The 22,981-nt window shown below is 35.8% G+C and overlaps 1 protein-coding gene across 3 annotated transcripts in view; it reads right to left on the bottom strand.

Annotated features, from left to right (window-relative positions):
• The window catches only part of MAGT1 (magnesium transporter 1), a 74,273-nt gene extending 51,919 nt beyond the window's left edge, over positions 1-22,354 (bottom strand). For all 3 annotated transcript variants that reach the window (XM_017641685.3, XM_037021928.2, XM_017641695.3), the window contains exons 1-3: positions 22,142-22,354; positions 12,543-12,712; positions 5,902-6,019 (exon numbers count right to left, since the gene is read on the bottom strand). In XM_017641685.3, coding sequence (XP_017497174.1) covers positions 5,902-6,019; positions 12,543-12,712; positions 22,142-22,339 — 486 coding nt within the window. In that variant the 5' untranslated portion in view covers positions 22,340-22,354. The remainder of the gene's footprint in view (positions 1-5,901; positions 6,020-12,542; positions 12,713-22,141) is intronic.
• Positions 22,355-22,981: the final 627 nt, after the last annotated feature.

Genomic DNA, 22,981 nt, shown 5'->3' on the forward strand with positions numbered 1-22,981 from the left:
ATCACCCTAAATGCAAATGGTCTGAATGCAACAATCAAAAGACATAAAGTCACTGAATGGATTAAAAAATAAGACCCGTTTATATGCTGCCTACAAGAGACTCACATCAAATCCAAAGACATACACAGACTGAAAGTAAAGGGATAGAAAAAGACATTACATGCAAGTAAGAGGGAGAAAAAAACAGGAGCTGCAGTACTTGTATCAGACAAAATAGGCTTCAAAACAAAGAAAGTAACAAGAGAAAAAGAAGGACATTACATAATGATAAAGGGGACAATCCAACAAGAGGATATAACTGATATAAATATCCATACACCCAACACAGAATCACCTACATATGTGAAACAAATACTAACAGAATTAAAGGGGGAAATACAATACAATGTATTCATTCTAGGAAACTTCAACTCACCACTCACTCCAAAGGACAGATCAACCAGAGAGAAAATAAGTAAAGAAACAGATGCACTGAACAACGTATTAGAACAAATGGACCTAAAGGACATCTACAGAACACTCCATCCAAAAGCAACAGAATACACATTCTTCTCAAGTGCACATGGAACATTTTCAAGAATAGATCATATACTAGGCCACAAAAAGAACCTCAGTAAATTAAAAAAGACTGAAATTGTACCAACCAGCTTCTCAGATCACAAAGGTATGAAACTAGAAATAAATTACACAAAGAAAATGAAAAAGCCCACAAACACATGGAGGCTTAAAAAAATGCTCCTAAATAATCAATGGATCAATGATCAAATAAAAACAGAGATCAAGCAATGTATGGAGACAAATGACAACAATGATTCAACACAAAATCAGTGGGACACAGCGAAGGCTGTGCTAAGAGGGAAATATATTGCAATACAGGCCTACCTCAAGAAAGAAGAACAATCTCAAATGAACAGTCTAAACTCAGAATTAATTAAACTAGAAAATGAAGAACAAATGAGGCCCAAAGTCAGTAGAAGGAGGGACATAATAAAGATTAAAGCAGAAATAGAGAAGAATTAAAAAAATAGAAAAAATTAATGAAAGTACAAGCTGGTTCTTCGAGAAAATAAACAAAATAGATAAACTAGCCAGACTAATCAAGAAATAAAGAGAGTCTACACACATAAACAGAATCACAAATCAGAAAGGAAAAATCACTACGGACACCATAGAAATACAAAGAATTATGAGAGAATACTATGAAAAATTATATGATAACAAACAGAATAACCAAGAAAAAATGGACAACTTTCTAGAAAAATATCAACCTTCCAAGGCTGACCTAGAAAGAAACAGAAAATTTGAGTAGACCAATTACCAGCAAAGAAATTGAATTGGTAATCAAAAAAACTACCTAAGAACAAAACTCCTGGACAAGATGGTTTCAGTGCTGAATTTCATCAAACATTTAGTGAAGACCTAATACCCATCCTCCTTAAAGTTTTCCAAATAGTAGAAGAGGAGGGAATACTCCCAAACTCATTCTACGAGGCCAACATCACTCTAATACCAAAACCAGGCAAAGATACCACAAAAAATGAAAATTACAGACCAATATCCCTGATGAACATAGATGCAAAAATACTCAACAAAACATTTGCAAACTGAATTCAAAAATACATCAAAAAGATCCTCCATCATGATCAAGTAGGATTCATCCAAGAGATGCAAGGATGGTACAACATTCAAAAATCCATCAACATCATCCACCACATCAACAAAAAGGACAAAAACCACATGATCATCTCCATAGATGCTGAAAAAGCATTTGACAAAATTCAACATCCATTCGTGATAAAAACTCTCAACAAAATGGCTACAGAGGGCAAGTACCTCAACATAATCAAGGTCATACATATGATAAACCCACAACCAACATTATACTTAACAGTGAGAAGCTGAAAGTTATTCCTTTAAGATCGGGAATAAGACAAGGATGCCCACTCTCCCCACTTTTATTCAACATAATTCTGGAGGTCCTAGCCATGCCAATCAGACAACGCAAAGAAATAAAAGGCACCCAGATAGGAAAGGAAGAAGTCAAACTGTCCCTGTTTGCAGATGACATGATATTGTACATAAAAAGCCCTAAAGAATCCACTCCAAAATTATTATATCTAATATCTGAATTCAGCAGTTTGAGGATACAAAATTAATACAGAGAAATCTGTTGCATTCCTATACACTAATGATGAACTAGCAAAAAGAGAAATCAGCATAACAATTCCATTCACAATTGCATCAAAAAGAATAAAATACTTAGGAATAAACCTAACCAAGGAAGTGAAAGAACTATACCCTGAAAACTACGGGACACTATTAAGAGAAATTAAACAGGACACCAATAAATGGAAATTCACCTCATGCTTTTGGCTAGGAAGAATTAATATTGTCAAAATGGCCATCTTGCCTAAAGCAATCTACAGATTCAAAGCAATCCCTATCAAAAGACCAACAGCATTCTTCAATGAACAAGCGCAAATAGTTCTAAAATTCATATGGAATGACAAAAGACTCTGAATAGCCAAAACAATCCTGAGAAGGAAGAATAAAGCAGGTGGAATTACGCTCCCTGACTTCAAGCTATACTACAAAGCCACAGTAATCAAGACAATTTGGTGCTGGCACAACAACAGACCCATAGACCAGTGGAACATAATAGAGAGTCCAGACATAAACTCAAGCATATATGGTCAATTAATATATGATAAAGGAGTCAGGGATATACAACTGGGAAAAGACAGCCTCTTCAACAGCTGGTGTTGGCAAAACCCAACAGTTACATGTAAGAGAATGAAACTGGATTATTTCCTAACCGTGTACACAAAAGTAAACTCAAAATGGATCAAAGACCTGAATGTAAGTCATGAAATCATAGAACTTTTAGAAAAAAGCATAGGCAAATATCTCTTGGAAATAAACATGAGCAACTTCTTTATGAACATATCTCCCTGGGCAAGGGAAACAAAAGCAAAAATGAACAAGTGGGATTATATCAAACTAAAAAGGTTCTGTACAGCAGAGTATACCATCAGTAGAACAAAAAGACATCCTACACTATGGGAGAATATATTCATAAATGACATATCTGATAAGGGGTTGACATCCAAATTATATAAAGAGCTCATGCACCTCAACAAACAAAAAGCAAATAAGCCAATTAAAAAATGGGCAGAGTAGCTTAACAGACAGTTCTCCAAAGAAGAAATTCAGATGGCCAACAGACACATGAAAAGATGGTCCACATCGCTAGTCATCAGAGAAATGCAAATTAAAACCACAATGAAATACCACCTCACACCAGTTAGGATAGCCAACATCCAGAAGACAAACAACAACAAATGCTGGTGAGGTTGTGGAGAAAGGGGAACCCTCCTACACTGCTGGTGGGAATGTAAACTAGTTCAACCATTGCAGAAAGCAGTATGGAGGTTCCTCAAAAAACTCAAAATAGAAATACCATTTGATCCTGGAGTTTCACTCCTAGGAACTGACCCTAAGAATGCAGCACTCCAGTTTGAAAAAGACAGATGCACCCCTATGTTTATCGCCGCACTATTTACAATAGCCAGGAAATGGAAGCAACCTAAGTGTCCATCAGTAGATGAATAGATAAAGAAGATGTGGTACATAGACACAATGGAATATTATTCAGCCATAAGAAGAAAACAAATCCTACCATGTGCAACAACACAGATGGAGCTAGAGGGTATTATGCTCAGTGAAGTAAGCCAGGCAGAGAAAGACAAGTATCAAATGATTTCACTCATCTGTGGAGTATAAGAACAAAGAAAAAAATGAAGAAACAAAACAGCAGCAGATTCACAGAACTCAAGACTGGACTAAGAGTTACCAAAGGGAAAGGGACTGGGGAGGGTGGGTGGGAAGGGAGGGATAAGGGGGAAAATGAGGCATTACAATTAGCACACATAATGTAGTGGGGGGACATGGGAAAGGCAGTATACACCGAGAAGACAAGTAATGATTGTATAGCATCTTAGTTCACTGATGGATAGTGACTGTAATAGGGTATGTGAGAGGGGTCTTGATAATGGGGGGAGTCTACTAACCATAATGTTGTTCAAGTAATTGCAAATTAATGATATCAAAATAAAAAATTTTAAAAAATGGATCACAGACCTAAATGTAAAATGCAAAAATATAAACCTACTAGAGGATAACATAGGAGAAATCCTAAGAGACCTTGGGTATAGTGATGAACTTTTAGATACAACACCAAATACATGACCCATGATAGAAAAAATAAGTTGAACTTCATTAGTTAAAAGCTTCTGCTCTGTGAAAGATAGTCAAAAGAATGAAATGACAAGACATAGACTGAGAGAAAAATATGCAAACAACACATCTGAGAAATGACTATTATGTAAAATATACAAAGAACTCCTAAAATTCAACAGTGATAACAAATGACCCAATTAAAAAATGGGCCAAAAACCTTAACAGACATTTCACGAAAGAAGATATACAGATGGCAAATGAGCATTTGAAAAGATGCTCTATATCATATGTCAGAAGGGAAATGTAAATTAAAACGAGATAGCACTGTACAGCTATTAGAATGGCCAAAATGCAGAACACTTAGATAGCAAATGCTGATGAGGATGTGGAGCTGTTGTGAATGCAAAATGGTAGTGCCACTTTGGAAGAAAGTCTGGCAGTTTCTTACAATGCTAAATGTACTCTTAGCATATGACCCAGCAATAATGCTCCTTGGTATTTACCCAAATAAGCTGAAAACTTATGTCTGCTGCACAAAATCCTGCAATTGGATGTTTACAGCGGCTTTATTCGTAACTGCCAAAACTTGGAAGCAACCAAGATGTCCTTCAGTAAATGAATGGATAAACAATCTCTAGTACATCCAGACAATGGAATATTATTCAGCACTAAAAGAAAAATGAGCTCTCAAGCCATTAAAAGACATGGAGGAACTTTAAACACACATTACTAAGTGAAAGAAGTCAACCAAGAAAATCTACATATTGTATGACTCCAACTATAACATTTCAGAAAAGGCAAAACTATGGAGAGAGTAAAACAAACAGTGGTTACCAAGGGTTATGGGGAAGGGATGAACTGGCAAAATATGGAGGTTTTTTAGGGTAGTGAAAAGTTCTTATGATACCATACAGATGGTATCATACATGGTACACATGTCATTATACATTTGTCCAAACCAGTAGAATGTGCAAGAGCAAACTGTACTGTCAACTATGTACTTTGGGTGATTATAATGTGTTAATGACGGTTCATCAACTGTTAACAAATGTACCCATCTGGTGGGGGATGTTGATAAGGGGAATATTATCCATGTGTGGGCAGCTACCTCTCAATTCAGTTGTGAACCTTAAGCGGCTCTAAAGAACTAGTCTTAATTTTAAGAGAATACAGGTGACAGAGGTCATGATTGATAGAGCTCTGGGGTATGGGATCCAGGGCACAGGAAAAGGATTAAGCTTTGAACAAGAAGAATGAGCTTTTACAATAAAAGAAACAAGGGGGTAAAGACAGGTACCTAGCTCTAAGAACTTCAATATTACATAATGGTAGCATAATGGTGGGATTCACATTGTGACTTTAAAAGTTATGAGATAAATTCTACATTTAAAGTGGTTAAAATGGTAATTTTTTATTATATATATTTTACCACACCAAAAAAGTACATAAAACCTACTTGATCACTACCCAATTTACATATTCTTATAGGTTAGCCTTGATCATCGTATTTCACAGTTAGCTCAAATTTAGTTTTTATCTAACTACTCTAGATCTTGCACGAGGCCAATCCTATTTAACTTTTTGTGGCCATTGAAGAAGATGTATTCCATTTTATCCATATTTTCGCTATTCCCACTTAACAGAATAAACCAAAGGTCTTACCATCTGAAATACATCGGAGCCTTCATCAAAATCCACCATAGCAAAAAATATCCTGTTGGTAAATGCACTGGAGTATCGCCAGGAATTTGCCAGGATCTGGAATTCTTCATCAGCTTGTCTGGATACAATCAGGTTTGTGAAAATAACATATAAAACATTTTAAAAAGCAATCTAGTTTATCAGCAGTAAAACAGAGCCAAAGAAGCAAAAGCAGTTTTCTAATAGAGGAAATATAAAAAAGAGAGAGCAAGACAAGCAAGTCAAGCTCTGCTGACAGGATTAGGACAAATCCTTGGAAACAGTGACATTATTTGGGGATAAAAAAACTTTATCCCAAGTGCTGGAGATTTCAACAGAAAGTAGTAACTGCCTGACTCCCCTTCATACTTTGTGCCTTTTCTTATCTCAAAGCTTGTCAGTAGTCACTGGAAAAATCCAGGTGTCTCTACAACCTTGCCAACATTTGTTGTTGTTTGTCTTTTCGATGATGGCGATCCTTACTGGTGTGAGGTGATATCTCATTGTGGTTTAAATTTGCATTTCTCTGATGATTAGCGATGTGGAGCATCTTTTCATGTGCCTGTTGGCCATCTGGATTTCTTCTTTAGAGAACTGTCTGTTCCACTCCTCTGCCCATTTTTTAATTGGATTATTTCCTTTTTGTTTGTTCAGGCGTGTGAGCTCTTTATATATTTTGGATGTCTATCCTTTATTGGATCTGTCATTTATGAATATGTTCTCCCATACTGTATGATACCTTTTTGTTCTATTGATGGTGTCTTTGCTGTACAAAAGCTTTTTAGCTTGATATAGTCCCATTTGTTCACTTTTGCCTGTTTCCCTTGCCCAGGGAGATATGTTTATGAAGAAGTCACTCATGTTTATGTCCATGAGATTTTTGCCTATGTTTTTTTCTAAGAGTTTTATGGTTTCATGACTTATATTCAGGTCTTTGATCCATTTAGAGTTTACTTTTGTGTATGGGGTTAGACAGTGATCCAGTTTCATTCTCTTACATGTAGCTGTCCAGTTTTGCGAGCACCATCTGTTGAAGAGACTGTCATTTCCCCACTGTATGTCCATGGCCCCTTTATCAAATATTAGTTGATCATATATGTTTGGGTTAATGTTTGGAGTCTCTATTCTGCTCCATTGGTCTGTGGCTCTGTTCTTGTGCCAGTACCAAATTGTCTTGATTACTGTGGCTTTGTAGTAGACCTTGAAGTTGGGGAGTGAGATCCCCCTCACTTTATTCTTCCTTCTCAAGATTGAATTAGCTATTTGGGGTCTTTGGTGTTTCCATATGAATTTTCAGACTATTTGTTCCAGTTCATTGAAGAAAGCTGTTGGTAATTCGATAGGGATTGCATCGAATCTGTAAATTGATTTGGGCAGGATGGCCGTTTTGACAATATTAATTCTTCCTAGTCAAGAGCATGGGATGAGTTTCCATTTGTTAGTGTCCTTTTTAATTTCTCTTAAGAATGTCTTGTAGTTTTCATGGTACAGGTCTTCCACTTCCTTGGTTAGGTTTATTCCTAGGTATTTTATTCTTTTTGATGCAATGGTGAATGGAATTGTTTTCCCGATTTCTCTTTCTATTAGCTCATTGTTAGTGTATAGGAAAGCCACAGATTTCTGGGTGTTAATTTTGTATCGTGAAACTTTGCTGAATTCCGATATTAGTTCTAGTAGTTTTGGAGTGGAGTCTTTAGGATATTTTATGTACTATATCATGTCATCTGCAAATAGTGACAGTTTGACTTCTTCCTTACCAATCTGGATTCCTTGTATTTCTTTGTTTTGTCTGATTGCCGTGGCTAGGACCTCCAGTAACATGTTGAATAAAAGTGGGGAGACTGGGCATCCCTGTCTTGTTCCCAATCTCAGAGGAAAACCTTTCAGACTCTCGCTGTTTAGTATGATGTTAGCTGTGGGTTTATCATATTTGGCCTTTATTATGTTGAGGCACTTGCCCTCTATGCCCATTTTGTTGAGAGTTTTTCTCATAAACGGATGTTGAATTTTGTTGAATGCTTTTTCAGCATCTATGGAGATGATCATGTGGTTTTTGTCCTTCTTTTTGTTGATGTGGTGGATGATGTTGATGGATTTTCAAATGTTGTACCATCATTGCATCCCTGGGATGAATCCTACTTGGTCATAGTGTATGATCCTTTTTGTGTATTTTTGAATTTGGTTTGCTAATATTTTGTTGAGTTTTTTTGCATCTACGTTCATCAGGGATATTGGTCTGTAGTTTTCTCTTTTGGTTGGGTCTTTGCCTGGTTTTGGTATTAGGGTGATGTTGGCTTCGTAGAATGAGTTTGGGAGTATTCCCTCCTCTTCTATTTTTTGGAAAACTTTAAGGAGAATGGGTATTATGTCTTCTCTGTATGTCTGATAAAATTCCGAGGTAAATCCATCTGGCCCAGGGGTTTTGCTCTTGGGTAGTTTTTTGATTACCACTTCAATTTTGTTGCTGGTAATTGGTGTGTTTAGATTTTCTGTTTCTTTCTGGGTCAGTCTTGGAAGGTTGTATTTTTCTAGGAAATTGTCCATTTCTCCTAGGTTTTCCAGCTTGTTAGCATATAGGTTTTCATAGTATTCTGTAATAATTCTTTGTATTTCTGTGGGGTCTGTCCTGATTTTTCTTTTCTCATTTCTGATTCTGTTGATGTGTTGACTCTCTTTCTTTTAATAAGTCTGGCTAGACGCTTATCGATTTTGTTTATTTTCTCCAAGAACCAGCTCTTCGCTTCATTGATTTTTTCTATTGTTCTTTTCTTCTCAATTTTATTTATTTCTTCTCTGATCTTTATTATGTTCCTCCGTCTGCCGACCTTAGGCCTCATTTGTTCTTCTTTTTCCAATTTTGGTAATTGTGACATTAGACTATTCATTTGGGATTGTTTTTCCTTCTTTAAATATGCCTGGATTGCTATATACTTTCCTCTTAGGACTGCTTTTGCTGCATCCCACAGAAGTTGGGGTTTTGTGCTGTTGTTGTCATTTGTTTCCATATATTGCTGGATCTCCATTTTAATTTAGTCATTGATCCATTGATTATTTAAGAGCATGTTGTTCAGCCTCCGTGTGTTTGTGAGCCTTTTTCTTTCTTTGTACAATTTATTTCTAGTTTTTTATATTTGTGGTCTGTAAAGTTGGTTGGTAGGATTTCAATCTTTTGGAATTTATTGAGGCTCTTTTTGTGGCCTAGTATGTGGTCTATTCTGGAGAATGCTCCATGTGCACTTGAGAAGAATGTGTATCCTGTTGCTTTTGGATGTACAGTTCTATAGATGTCTATTAGGTCCATCTGTTCAGTGCCTCTGTGTTCTGACTTATTTTCTGTCTGGTGGATCTGTCCTTTGGAGTGAGTGGCGTGTTAAAGTCTCCCAAAATGAATGCATTGCATTCTATTTCCTTCTTTAATTCTGTTAGTATTTGTTTCACATATGTTGGTGTTCCTGTATTGGGTGCATATATGTTTATAATGGTTATATCCTTTTGTTGGACTGAGCCCTTTATCATTATGTAATGTCCTTTATCTCTTGTTACTTTCTTTGTTTTGAAGTCTATTTTGTCTGATACTAGTATTGCAACACCTGCTTTTTTCTCCCTGTTGTTTGCATGAAATATCTTTTTCCATCCCTTGACTTTTAGTCTGTGCATGTCTTTGCGTTTGAGGTGAGTCTCTTGTAAGCAGCATATTGATGGGTCTTGCTTTTTTATCCATTCTATTACTCTGTGTCTTTTGATTGCTGCATTCAGTCCATTTACATTTAGGGTGATTATTGAAAGATATGTACTTATTGCCATTGCAGGCTTTAGATTCGTGGTTACCAAAGGTTCAAGGTTAGCTTCTTCACTACCTTACTGTCTAACTTAACTCGCTTATTGAGCTATTGTAAACACAGTTTGATGATTATTTCTCTCCCTTCTTATTTCTCCTCCTCCATTCTTCATATGTTGGGTGTTTTGTTTTGTGCTCTTTTCTGTCCCTTTAAGACTTTCAAAAAGCACTTGCTTTTCTTTGTCCCAGGGGCGCTGGCTGTGGGGACCTGCTCACATATCTTAGTGTCCTGTTTCCCTAGTTTCCAGCACCTCATGCATGCACTGTGTCTGCATTCTAGTGCGGATGGCTAGGGCTGGCTGTTTAGCAGTCCTGGGCTCCCTCTCACTCCCTGCTACGACTCCACTCCTCCCGCCGGGAGTTGGGGTGAGGTATGCTTGGGTCCTGACGGGCCGCAGCTTGTATATTACCCCCTTCGCCATGCGCTGGTTTCTCGCAGGTGTGGATGTAGTCTGGCTGTTGTCTTGTGTCTTCTGGTCTCTCTTTTAGGAAGAGTTGTATTTGTTGTATTTTTTAAAATATATGTGGTTTTCGGAGGAGATTTCCGCTGCTCTATACACACTGCCATCTTGGCTCCCCCCTCCTGTCTCTACAATTTTTAATACCCTAAATTATTTCTAAGACACGGCTGAAGTATTTTCCCAGATAAAGTAGGCTATAATATTAATTTGTTAAAAAATCTTAACTGCTAATAATGCTTAGTAAATAAAAAGTCAGATGAATTATTAGGGTGAAAGATAAGAAGAATGGGGAATTGAGATTAACTGAAACCTCAAGTCAAGTTTGACTTTTCCCTAATCACCCACATGCTTTCAGTTTTGCAGATCAGAGAATTCTTCATTTGTGATAATCTTTTAACTCCATCCCTTTCCATTTATTTTCTTTGCCATCATCTAAAGTCAGATCCTTAATATCTGGTATTAGATTATTAAAATACTTCAGTTTCTCTTCCTCCAATTCTTCTTACACTGTAATGAACATCAGTTTTCTTAAATTACTACTTTCCTGAAAGTTTTACTCTTCTCAGAAACCAATGTTGCATTTCTATTATTTTCAAAACATAGCTCTTTCACTGATTATTCAGGGTTCTTTATCATCTAGTTCCAAGTAATGTATCTAATTTTTATGCAGCTGTATTAGTAATGAGTCTCAAACAGGATTTTATAATTCCAGCACTTTATTTACTCCTATTTCTGTACCCTTGCACACATCGTTGCTTCTAACCAGAATATCTTACCTTTAAATCTGATATATCTGTCTAGCCCTCATACAAGTCCTATGTTCCCTATTATGCCAAGCCTAACCACTCCTGTTACAGTTCTCCCTGAAATTTTGCAGTATTTGTTACGTACACAGTTCATTGGTACTTAATCATATACTGCCTTTATATTGTCAGCTAAATTTTCATACGTGGAACTCATTTCCCTAGACAGGTAATAAGGGTAGGGCATCTGTTATACCTCTCATCCTGATAGCACCAAATATATAGCATTGCACACATTTTTGGCGCTTAATTTTTACTTTTTGAATGAGCTTGTGGTAATGTGAGTTCATTTTAAATTTGGTCTTGTACAAAGTAAGATATTTATAAAAACTTCAGTTAATAAGAATTCCATTAGTTTGTACTTAATACAGAATTATGAAGGATTTTATGTTTGTTCCCCAAAACTTTTGTATACACTTGATTGCTACTGAGTAGACTTACTGAATTATGAATTCTAGATTTTAAGCTTATTCATAATTAATATCTATTATTATTTTTCCTTCTTCTATTTATTTTTAATTTATATTCAGCACCCCCACCCCTAGAAATAAGTACTCTAGGACCAAATACCTTAACTATCTCCTACCTCTCGGGAGAAAATCCTTTAAGTTAGCAAGGGTAGGGGTAGCATAACAACACATTACTCTGAAAGAAAGCTGTCTATTCCTTCACATGGGCCCAGGCTATTAGAATTTAGAAATCCACCAAGATTTTACTAAATTAGTTCTTTACAGGGTAGCTTTGTCATTTCATTTATAATGAATGCCCAGATCACACACAAGTTAAAAAGCACCAAAAAGCAAAACCTATTTTATTTTTTAGTATCCACTATTTTTAATTATCCAGTGCTTTTGTTTAAATATCAACCTTTATTCCTAAGGTCATTCAGAAACAGTAAAATAAAATCAATAAACATTTGTTTGATGAAAGTTTAAGTGAGATTAGCTTCCATTTCCACAGTTTACAATCACTACAAAGTACTCTTGAAAAAAGAAAAATCTCTGTATCATGCATCTTTATTTTCTAAAAACGTTCTCTAGTAATTTGAAATTTGGATATAGCCACCATTACTGCATTAATAAATATATCTAGCTTTGGGTAGACCACTTAAAATTTTGGAACCTGTTTCTTTGAAAAATGAGAGAATATTCACTTTACCTACCTTCTGGTGTAATTGCGATACAACAAGAGTAGGAAGTTGAAGGTACTTACAAATAAAGCACTACATCAATGCTATTGGCATACATTTATATTAAGTTGATAATTTATAAGATGATTATTAGATTTTTAAGTCATTCCTATGACAGCTACCATAATGCTTTATCCTTCCTCTGTTTTTATCCATTAATATGGACAACCAAGAAATTATTGTAAAAGAGCAGTAGAAGTGTATGTTACTACAGACACCAAAATACACACATTGTTTATGCACCCACTGAACTAATTTAGTTATTCTGGGATTGAAAAATGGTTAAAATCTTATGAGTTATTTAATTTTAAAGTGTAGTTGAAAGTTCATACTTGCACACAACACATTGTCTATGAAGCTGGAGAGCAGTGAACATGACAATAACAGAGTAGTTTCTTGGTGGAGCTTTAACAAGGCGACGGAATTTGTCTCCATTCATTCTTATTACAGGTCTTTTATGGGTCCATTCCATCAGCTGACTAACCTTTTCAGATAACACCACCTAGAAAAGACAAACAGAGCACACTGTTTGTTAATACTTTCAGCTGGGTATTTAAAGCTCCTAGTTAACAGTTCCTCTTAACTAGGAACGTACTTAAAACCAAGACTAACAGGAAGAGAGGTACACAGAAAAATGTGAGATCTAAAAATAAAATTTGGTAATTGGGCCTGATGATGATAATTATTCTTAAAATATTATTTCATGATGTGATTTAATGAGCCACTACACTTTTTATTTACTAATAAACAAAATAATATAAAATCATAAAGCTTTTCATTTGCCAAAGATGCCAAAGAATGTTGACTCAAACCTGCCAGCTAGTTTTATGTAGGATTTGCTTCTCAAAAAAAAAAGAAAAAAAAACTACACCTACAAAGAAATTAGCTAGTAAAAACAATCTTGAAAAGAAATAATAATGTTGGAATAACCACTCTGCCTGATTTTAAGGTTTACTATATAGCTACAGTAAGCAAGGCAGGGTGGTTCTGATGAACAGATAGACACATAGATCAATGGAAGAGAAACAAGAACCCAGAAATAGACCTACAAATGTATAGCCAACTGATTTGTCACAGAAGTGCAAAAACAAATCAACAGAAGAAAGATAGCCTTTTCAACAAATGGTGCTGTAGCAACTGGATCCATAGTCAAGAATATGAAATTTGTACTAAACTTCCCACCTTATAGAAAACTAACAAAATGTATAACATACTTAAATGTAAAAATGAAAATTATAAAAATTTTAGGGAAAAAAAGTAGGAGAAAATGTTCAGGATAAGGGTTCTTAGAGCTGACACCAAAAAGATGATTCTTTTATTTTTTTAAATTTTATTTATTTATTAAGGTAACATTGATATACACTCTTATGAAGGCTTCACAAGAAAAATAATGTGGTTACTACATTCACCCTTATTGTTGAGTCTGCCCTATACCCCATTGCAGTCACTGTCCATCAGTGTAGTAGGACCACAGAGTCCCTACTTGTCTTCTCTGTGCTACACTGTCTTCCCTGTGACCCCACACACACTATGTGCACTAACCATGATACTCCACAATCCCCTTCTCCCTCCCTCCCCACCTGCCCTCCCCCACTCCTCCCCTTTGGTAACCAATAGTCCCTTATTGGAGTCTGCGAGTCGGGTGCTATTTCATTCCTTCAGTTTTGCTTCGTTGTTATACTCCACAAATGAGGGAAATCATTTGGTATTTTTTTCTCTGCCTGACTTATTTTACTGAGCATAATACCCTCTAGATCCATCCATGTTGTTGCAAATGGTAGGATTTGTTTCTTTTTATGGCTGAAGAGTATTCTATTGTGTCTATGTACCACATCTTCTTTATCCATTCATCTACTGATGGACACTTAGGTTGCTTCCATGTCTTGGATATTGTAAATAGTGCTGCAATAAACATAGGGGTGCATATGTCTTTTTGAATCTGAGAAGTTGAAAAACATGATTCTTAAAGAGAAAACTGTTGATAAAGTGGACCTCATCAAAATTAAAAACTTTTGTTCTGTTAAAGACCCTGTTACAAAGATGGAAAGACAAGCTACAGAGTGGGAGAAAATATTTTCAAACCTCATATCTAACAAAGGATTAGCAACTAGAATATGTATTTTTAACTATCAAATCTCAACAATGAAGAAAACACAAACAACTCAATTAGAAAATGAGCAAAAGATATGCAGAAACATTTTATCAATGGCAATCTATAGATGGCAAACAGATGAAAAGATACTCAACATCATTAGCTGTTACGGAAATGCAAGTTCAGAGCACAATGCAGTATCACTACATACCTGTTACCAAAATAAAATAGTAACAATACGGAATGTTGGTGAGGATGTAGAGAAATTGGGTCTCTCATGCACTGCTGGTGGGAATGTACTATGGTACAGCACCTCTGGAAAACAGTTTGGCATTTTCTTAAAAAATCAAGCAACTAACCATACACTAACTATATAATCCAGCAATTGCACTCCCAAACATTTATACCAGAGAAATGAAAATTTACATCTATACAAAGAGAGCTACATTTTGTTTGTTTCTTTTTAATAGCCAGTCATCATGAGGCAATGGAAGAGAAGCATGGTGGTTCAACAACAATTTCAGTTTGAAATTAAAAGCAATCATAATTATTTATCCTTCCCCTTATCTCCACCCTTATGCTCAAACTTTACAAGAGTAGTAAAAAGACAGAAGGGATAAAAAAGAACTGAAGATAAGAATTTTAATGCAGAGTTAATGCTAATTTATAGGTTTTTTTTTTTACAGGGATATACTTATTAAGGCCTGGGAAATTATGGAGTGGTTCATTATTCAGAAGCATTTGACCAGTCATATTTCCCACTACTTACATTAAAATTTAGTCAAGGCACTGCTGTTCCAACTTTAAAAACAGTTCCCTCCCATTAAATTCAATCAGAGAACAGATGTAAGGATGTGCCTTTTCACTTTGGAAGTGAATGATGAACCTACTAGAGAGACAGCAGTCTTTGAAAGACAGCTGCCAGTAATACAAATGAGTTACCTCAGACTTAGGCTAAGAAAAAGTAATCCCTAGAACCAGTAAGAATAGCTTCTGTGGCTTTAGTCACCTCAACAATATTCTCAAAGAATGCATGTCCATTGGGTTGTAACTGAGCGACCCTAAATAGTTTTCATAAATGGTCAAGGATCAAGAACACGAGCATATTAAAATCCCCACCTCTGCTAAATGTTTCACACTTTTTCCCTGTATTCTAGCACTTACCATTCTAAGACACTTTGACATGTTTCCTTTTCTAGACTAGTAGCTACTAAAGAGCAGACACACACAGTACTTCACCATATAGTAGGCATTCAGGAGTGTACAAAATTTCTGTGTAATGGAACCCAGCTGCTAATGGATTCATTTGCATACATTAGATAAGGAAGAAAAGATGATTACACATATAAACATTTACATGGAAATGGAACTTGTTTTTACCTTCAGGAAGGGAATAGTAACATAGATTCTACAAATGTATAACTTACCTTTAAAGCATGCCTTAACTCAGCCAATACTGAAAAAAATTTTATTTCCTGACTACATCTCTATAAATGACAGAGAAAGATGGCATAAAAATTAGTTTTGTAGCAGATACAAATTCCAGTAAAAGCCACAAAATGAGTATGTCACACATGGAAAACTGAATATAGACTCTAAGCCCATGGAGAAATATACACTCTCAAAAGAGTGGTATAACAAATAGTTACAAGACTTGTGGAACAATGAGTGATACAAAATAAATAGACCACTGGTAAAGGCAGTGGAAGAGAGTGAACTAGAAGGCAGGCTGGATAAAGAGCAAGCAGCAGAAGCTGGTTGTTCATCTTTAGTAACTGTCAAGAGTAGGGAATATTTAAATTAAGGTATGCAGATTAAATTTATTCAGTTTGTCCAACAAAATTAATTATTATCCTATGATACAGCCTTAATGATTCTCACAGCTCGGAATATTTAAATGGAGAACAATTTAAAAACATGCATTCTATGTTTTAAAGCAGTCATTAATTTTGTTATACCTTCAGATTAAATTCAACAGTTACCAGTAAATTCAAACATGATTTCACTATTTTATTTGTCATGGCTACAGATTATTTTGGGGGCCATTTTAGAAAGAAAATGTAAAGCAGCAACAGCTATTGAAATAGTTTTAACTACTGTGTCGCATATTTGAAACTAATATAAGACTGTATATCAATGATACTTCAATAAATAATGAAAAAAGAAAGTTTTATGTAGTCTACCTCTATTTAATCACATAGATAAATGACCATTCCAACAAAACAAATGTATGCACTTTGAATCAGCTATAAATGTATGTGGTCTTAAACAATAAAGTCTTGAATAGACTTTTACAACCAGATCTACATAAAACATTTACAATATTCCTCTCCCTGTTTATTCACAGGGTGGAAAGACCAGATTTCTGGCTATTCAATCCCCAAACAATTTAGCAAGTAGAAATTAGCTCAAAGGAATTACAAATTCTCTTTAAAGCTCCTGTAAAATGGGATTATCATCTCAAAAAACTGCTTAATACAGAGGCAATCAGGTTACTTTTTGAATTCATTCATTTCCTTTAAACTGAAGACAGATCACAATAAAAGATGAACTAGTTTCAAACTTTTACAATAAAATGACATGAACATAGTCTGGAACATGATAATTAGAAGTTATAATACTATTCACAATGATCTAATGTTTTACTGTTGTTAATATTTTAGTGTATCTTAAAGTAAGCCTATCTTGAATTGATTTCATGGAGAAAATAGCAGCTACTATTTGGATTGCACTATATATATAAGGCAGCAACTTCTTATAGAGTATTTAATCCAATCCCCCAAACAACACTCTGAGGTAAACACTCTATTTTTATGGTCATTTAACTGTTGAGTAAACAGGATCTAAGAGGTTAAGTAACTTGCCTAAAGCACCACACTCAGTAAGACAGAGCTAGGATCCAGAACAGCCCAGGATCGTTCCAAACGAGTGTTTCTCAATAGCAGCACTCTGGACTGCTTCAGGCAGATAAACTGGTGTGGGCGCTGTCCTGCAGTTACAGGCTGCTGGGCGGCATCCCCGACCTCTACCCAGTAGATGCCAGTAGCACCCCTACCCTCAGCTGCTACCACAGCCAAAAAGGTCTCTAGACATTGCCAGGCAATTCTTGGAAAGCAAAATTCCCTCCTCTCTTGCTGAGAACCATAGTTATAAACTGAAAAGAATTTCCACAGTATAATTTAAGTTTTTACAATCTTACTATGTATTCAAAAAAATTGTTTTTATTTATTACTGGTCAGAACACAATATTAAAGCTTTGGTGGTAAAGCAAATCAAAACATTTACAGGGCAAGCCCTTAGTGTAATGGACAATAAACTTTCTAGCCTGGTCTTTCTCAAAGTGTGGCTGGTATAAAGGAGCCTGTTAAAAATGCAGACTTCCAGATTTCATCATCCAATAAATTTGGTTGAGTAGGTCCAGGATAGGTTCCAAGAACACACAATTTTTTTTTTGCTATGAATCCAGACCCCTCACCTCTTTTTTTTTTAAGTTAAAGTCTCATTGACTGACACTTTTAAGATGGTTTCAAGTACAGGACACAGTGGTTCAACAGTCTCCCATATTACCAAGTCCTCACCCCCTCCACTGCCACCACCATTATCAACATAATAATATGTTAATGAGTCATTAATTGAAGAACATAGAATTTTAACATGTACCTCAAATGATTCTTTATATACATTTAAGTTTGAGAATTACTGCTTTACATTCTAATTCTTACAGGTAGGGTCCACATGTTACTTAAATTTCTGTGCATGCTATGCATAGAAATTAAACTTTTAGCCATTCAGATGATAAACAGAGAAACACACCATTCCTAATAATAAACTACCACCTGATCTTCCTGGAATGGTTGAAGAATGTGATATATTCTAGTACCTCAAATACAACACCATATTAATTCCTAGACACTTCTTTCACTAGTCATCTTTTTTCTTCACTAGCATGTGATTTCATAAAGAAATTTATCTTTTCTTCACATTTGAGTCAAAAGTTTCCTTGATTGGAGTCAATCTCTAGTCCCAACGTTCTTCCTTAGGGTGCCTCTCATTCATTGTCAAGAGCCCAGTGGTTCTAAAAGATATGGCTCAGAAATAAAATTTTTTTCTATAGCCTTTACACTAAGTCCCACTATTCACCCTCCATATATTCTTTAATCTTCCAAAGTCAAACCCTTCAAAAGTTAGGGATTAAAATGTTACCTGTTCCCATCAGGTCTTTCTATTTACTCTTAACTACTTTAAAATTATTAGCAAGAACCACATTTTCCAAGGACTATAATACAGAAAAGTAAGAGGTTTATCAAGTTTATCTCAGCAACTCAAAAAAGCAACTGATTTGGAAACAACTCTTATTGCAAATACTTCTTCCACTAATAGTTTAAAAAAACATTATGAAAATGTATCCACCCAGTTTTTTATTTACATCGGATATATTTACTCAAAGCAAAATACAGGCTTACTATGGAAAAACATTAAATGTATATGCAAAGACTTTTTCCCTGTCTAGGAGCATATTATTTATATTCAGTGATTCAAATAAAACAAAAAGAGCTATAATATTTGTAATTAAAATATAATACCTACAGATTTAAGTAAGATTAAAGTCTTTCTCTTCCTTTGAAACTTCAACTTTGGTTAGTCTGGCCACAAAATAATCTCACTAACAGGAAGTCAATTAATATCTCTAATCATGTCATTAATAAACAAGTGATGAACATTTTAGGGCTTGCAAGGGATTAAAAGGGCCAAGAAAGGGCAGTGAGACAACAGTTTAATTTCATTCTACCTACTTGCATAATATTTACCTAAATTACCTCTAGCAAAGTAGATTAAGCCTTAACAACTACAAATTCTCCTACTATCACTGAACATATATGAAAATATCATATAGGAACCCTTTACCATTTAAAGCTAAAACCAGATCCTGCCATCAAGATTTCTTTTGAATTTCAGAAGTAGTAAAGCTAAGCATCACAAGTCTGAAGTCCTCTAAAATACACGCCCTTCCCCCAGCCCAAACTAATTTGATTGTGTCTGTGTTCTAGACCATCAGGGTTTATTATAATAATTCTTGATATTTTTAGCTTTCCTGATCATCTTCAGGTATTATTAAAATTAAATCCCTGGTTAAGTAATACATTTCCAACTCCATCCTTGAACTAGGAGTGAAACTGAACAGACCTGGAAACATAACTGGCAGTTAATGACTGAAAGGCAGCGAGCATAGGAGAGACCATTTCTAATCCTTAAATGCTATCTGTTCCATTCTCAGCTCACCTACTTAGTGGACAGGACTGAAATAATCCCACTGTCCCCTGTCCTTGATGTTTTATTTTTGGGGGGTGTCTCAATCTGTTTGTTTTACAACTACTACTGAGCCTTTGGTTCTTAGTAATGAGGTATATTCTAAAGAATTGCAGGGGTTTTGCACATGTGATACTGTTCATGTGTCAGCGTGCTCAAAGAAACATCAGAATGTAGGAGTTTTTCCAATAATAATAGCCTGTCTTGTTAAAATAGGCAGGTAACTCTATTTTCTAAATAATCTTCATAAAAACATTACAAAAAGATTAATTGAGAAAAAAAGTTTACTATCACAGGGGAACAAAATCATATTTTATTTTCTAATATTCATCTAGTGTCTTCTACATGCCAGGTACTGCATTAGGCACTTTACAGCCCTAATCTCATTTAATTTTCACAATACACAAAGAATTAGGTATTTTCTCATTTTCCTGACAAGGAAAATGAGACTCCGAGTAACTTGCTAAAGATCACTTGGGTTGAATTAACATACACGCTCTTCAAAATGTTTACAGAAATTTCTGGAAAACTGAAAAACGGGAGCAAAAAAACTATCTGCCATATAGCATTATTATGATCATTTCATAATGCTTCAGTATGCTTTGTGTATTCACTCTTTTCCATATTTCATATTGTCTCTATTACAGATTCCCAGAAATAAATCAAGAAATATGGATAATTTTATCAAAGGCCATGCTTTTTCACTTTTATCATGTTTTCTCCCTAAAACACCACCAGCTGCAAGCACAAGCAACTTCCCTTCTACTACAGGGGAGATATTATTCACCATAAAAAATAAAGCAAGTCACTGCAAAACACAAGCCTTTGTGGCCTAGCAAAGAGCATGGTCCTTCAAGGACAACCAGTTAGGCAGTTACTGCAATAGATGTGCAAGAGTGATAAGGGTACAAACACTGGGCATAATGGGAAGTGAGTAAGAATCTAATTCCTTTAAAAAGATGTTTTATTGAGATAAAATTTACACAACATAAAATCCACTATGTTAACCACTTTAAAGTATGTAATTCATTGCTGATTCCTTTTTAAAATAGTCTCCTTCCTGCTAGGCCTTTTTACTTCTAGTTCAGTGAAAGATTGAATGTATAAATATAGTTTAACTGCTATAAATACTAATTTTAAAAAGTCTTCACTTCTTTATTAAAAGGGTTAAATGGTCATTGCAAAAATTCAGACAATACCAGTACATAAGATCAAAAGTGAAAGTGCTCCCCTAATGAAAAATTCCAACTACTCAGAGATAGCCACTGTTTAGCAGACTGTTGTATATCTTTACAAAGATTGCTGTATACATATACGTACACTTATATAATGGGTCTTTTTAAATATAAAAGGCCTGTCGAATATAAAATCATGCATTGCTGTTTTATCCATGTAAAAATGGCTTGACCCCTCCTAATAAAACGCACATCGATTTCTACTTCCAGTGTATGAGCCTGCTCACTTCACCATACCTTTGAAAACTGTATTTTTTATTTTGCTTTTTGCCAAACTAACAAGTAACTCTTCCTTTTAATCTGATGGCTTGCTTTTTTTTATGGAGTGGTTCAAACATTCAGAAACAGGCAAGTTCTTTTTAAAGTAAGCACAAGTTGACAAGCATCTGAGATATTCAAACGGTATTTTAAAAGTGCATGTACAGGTATTGTGTACTAGACGAAGGACAGAATGTACAGGAAAGAGAATAAGGCTGACTAACCTAGGGGTTTAGTCCTTGTTTTGCAAGAGTTAACTGTGTAAGCTTAGAACTCAGCTCTCCACATCGATAAAATTAGAAAGGATAATTGCTAGTAATTTTTAATTTCTAAGACTATATGGCCCTAAGTCACAATGTTTCAAAATATAAGGTTAAAATTACTTCTGCTCAGATTGGTACTATATCTCCTCCACTTGCCAAAGCCAGTAAAATTCAACAAGGACGGATGTCAGTTTTGTTCACTTTGTATACCAAACAACTAGAACAGTCCCTGGCATGCTTGTTACTTGGTAAATGACTGAGAATGATTTAAGAGCCTCCACTCTGGTAAACTGCTTTGAATCAATTACTTGGATAGTGCAGTAAACATGGCATAGTTTCACTCTCAGTTTCTTACATTCCTGGAGCAAAAATACTACAAAGTATGTAGCTCTTACACGACTATAAAAGAGTCACATCTATGAACAGCAGGAAGACTCGGATACTCTAACCCGTGGACCTAATCCGAACTTCCCACCACCTGATGGGGGCCCATGCTCGAAGAAATGTCAGAATTCGTAAACTCGTACCTTTGTATATGAACAGGCCTACAGAAGATAAATTGTCACCTACCCCAACCCACTCTCACACTCTACATCCCCAGAAGACAAGGAGTTGATTTCTTTTCTCGCGAAGCCCACAACTCCAAAATCGGCGCAATCGGAGCCAGCTGACACAACGAGAGGAGTAAAGGGATCACGGATCGCGAGGGAGAGTACAGACGCTCTCAAGCCCCACTCACTGGGAAGAGCCCGTGTTTCTGGAAACAGCGTCCTCACCTCTTTCTTTCTTTGGGCAGAGACTGAAGGAACCCTGTAAATGAGCAGTAGCGCCACCGCCATGATCGCAGAGACACACCAAATCCACCAACGCGCTGCCATATTCCCTCCTCTACGTCCTAGAAGCGAAACTTTCCTCGGACTGGGTCCGAGGGTTGGGCGTGAGAACTGGCAAACCAGCCCCTTGCCCCTCCTCATTGGTCCAGCTCAGCCCCGCCAGGCGACCTCTCATATTACGTCAAGGCGCTCTGCTGTTAGACGCCCGCTAAAAGACAGTTCACTTCTAATTGGTTTCCGTTAGCCAATAGAAAAAGGATAATCTGGAGATTTTTCATTGGTTCGTTTAGGATGATGGGCCGCCCCTTTCATATACGTTAAAAAAAAGATGCGCGCAGCTGCTCCTCCAATGCGCGTGCGCACTTGGGAGGCTTTGCAGCTTTTTGCAGTCAAAACGGCTTGAGGTTGCTAAAACGGATTGTTTTCTGTCTCATTTAAGTCTCTGAAATCCACCTCGTTCGTGTAGTAGCCTACAAAAATTGGACCTAGCTAAGGCATTGATAGGAGCTATCTTAGTCCTTATTCTGCCTCCAAAGAATTTCAAATAAAAATGAAAACGAAGTAAAAGGAAAGTAAAGGTATGCTTAATATCACTCAGAGAGATTTTTAAGAGTAAATGAACAAGAGCTTGTTGGATACCTTCTATATCCCAGGAACTGTGCGCTGAATGGAGCGGACATCAAAAGTTACTTCTTAAAGTTTTTATTTATTCATGACATAAAAATTGAACTTCTTTATTTATTAAGGCACCAAGAAAGACTTACATTTCGAGTTATAGACAGC

The sequence above is a fragment of the Manis javanica genome, chromosome X (genome assembly GCF_040802235.1).
Source record: "Manis javanica isolate MJ-LG chromosome X, MJ_LKY, whole genome shotgun sequence".
NCBI classification, from domain to species: Eukaryota; Metazoa; Chordata; class Mammalia; order Pholidota; family Manidae; genus Manis; species Manis javanica.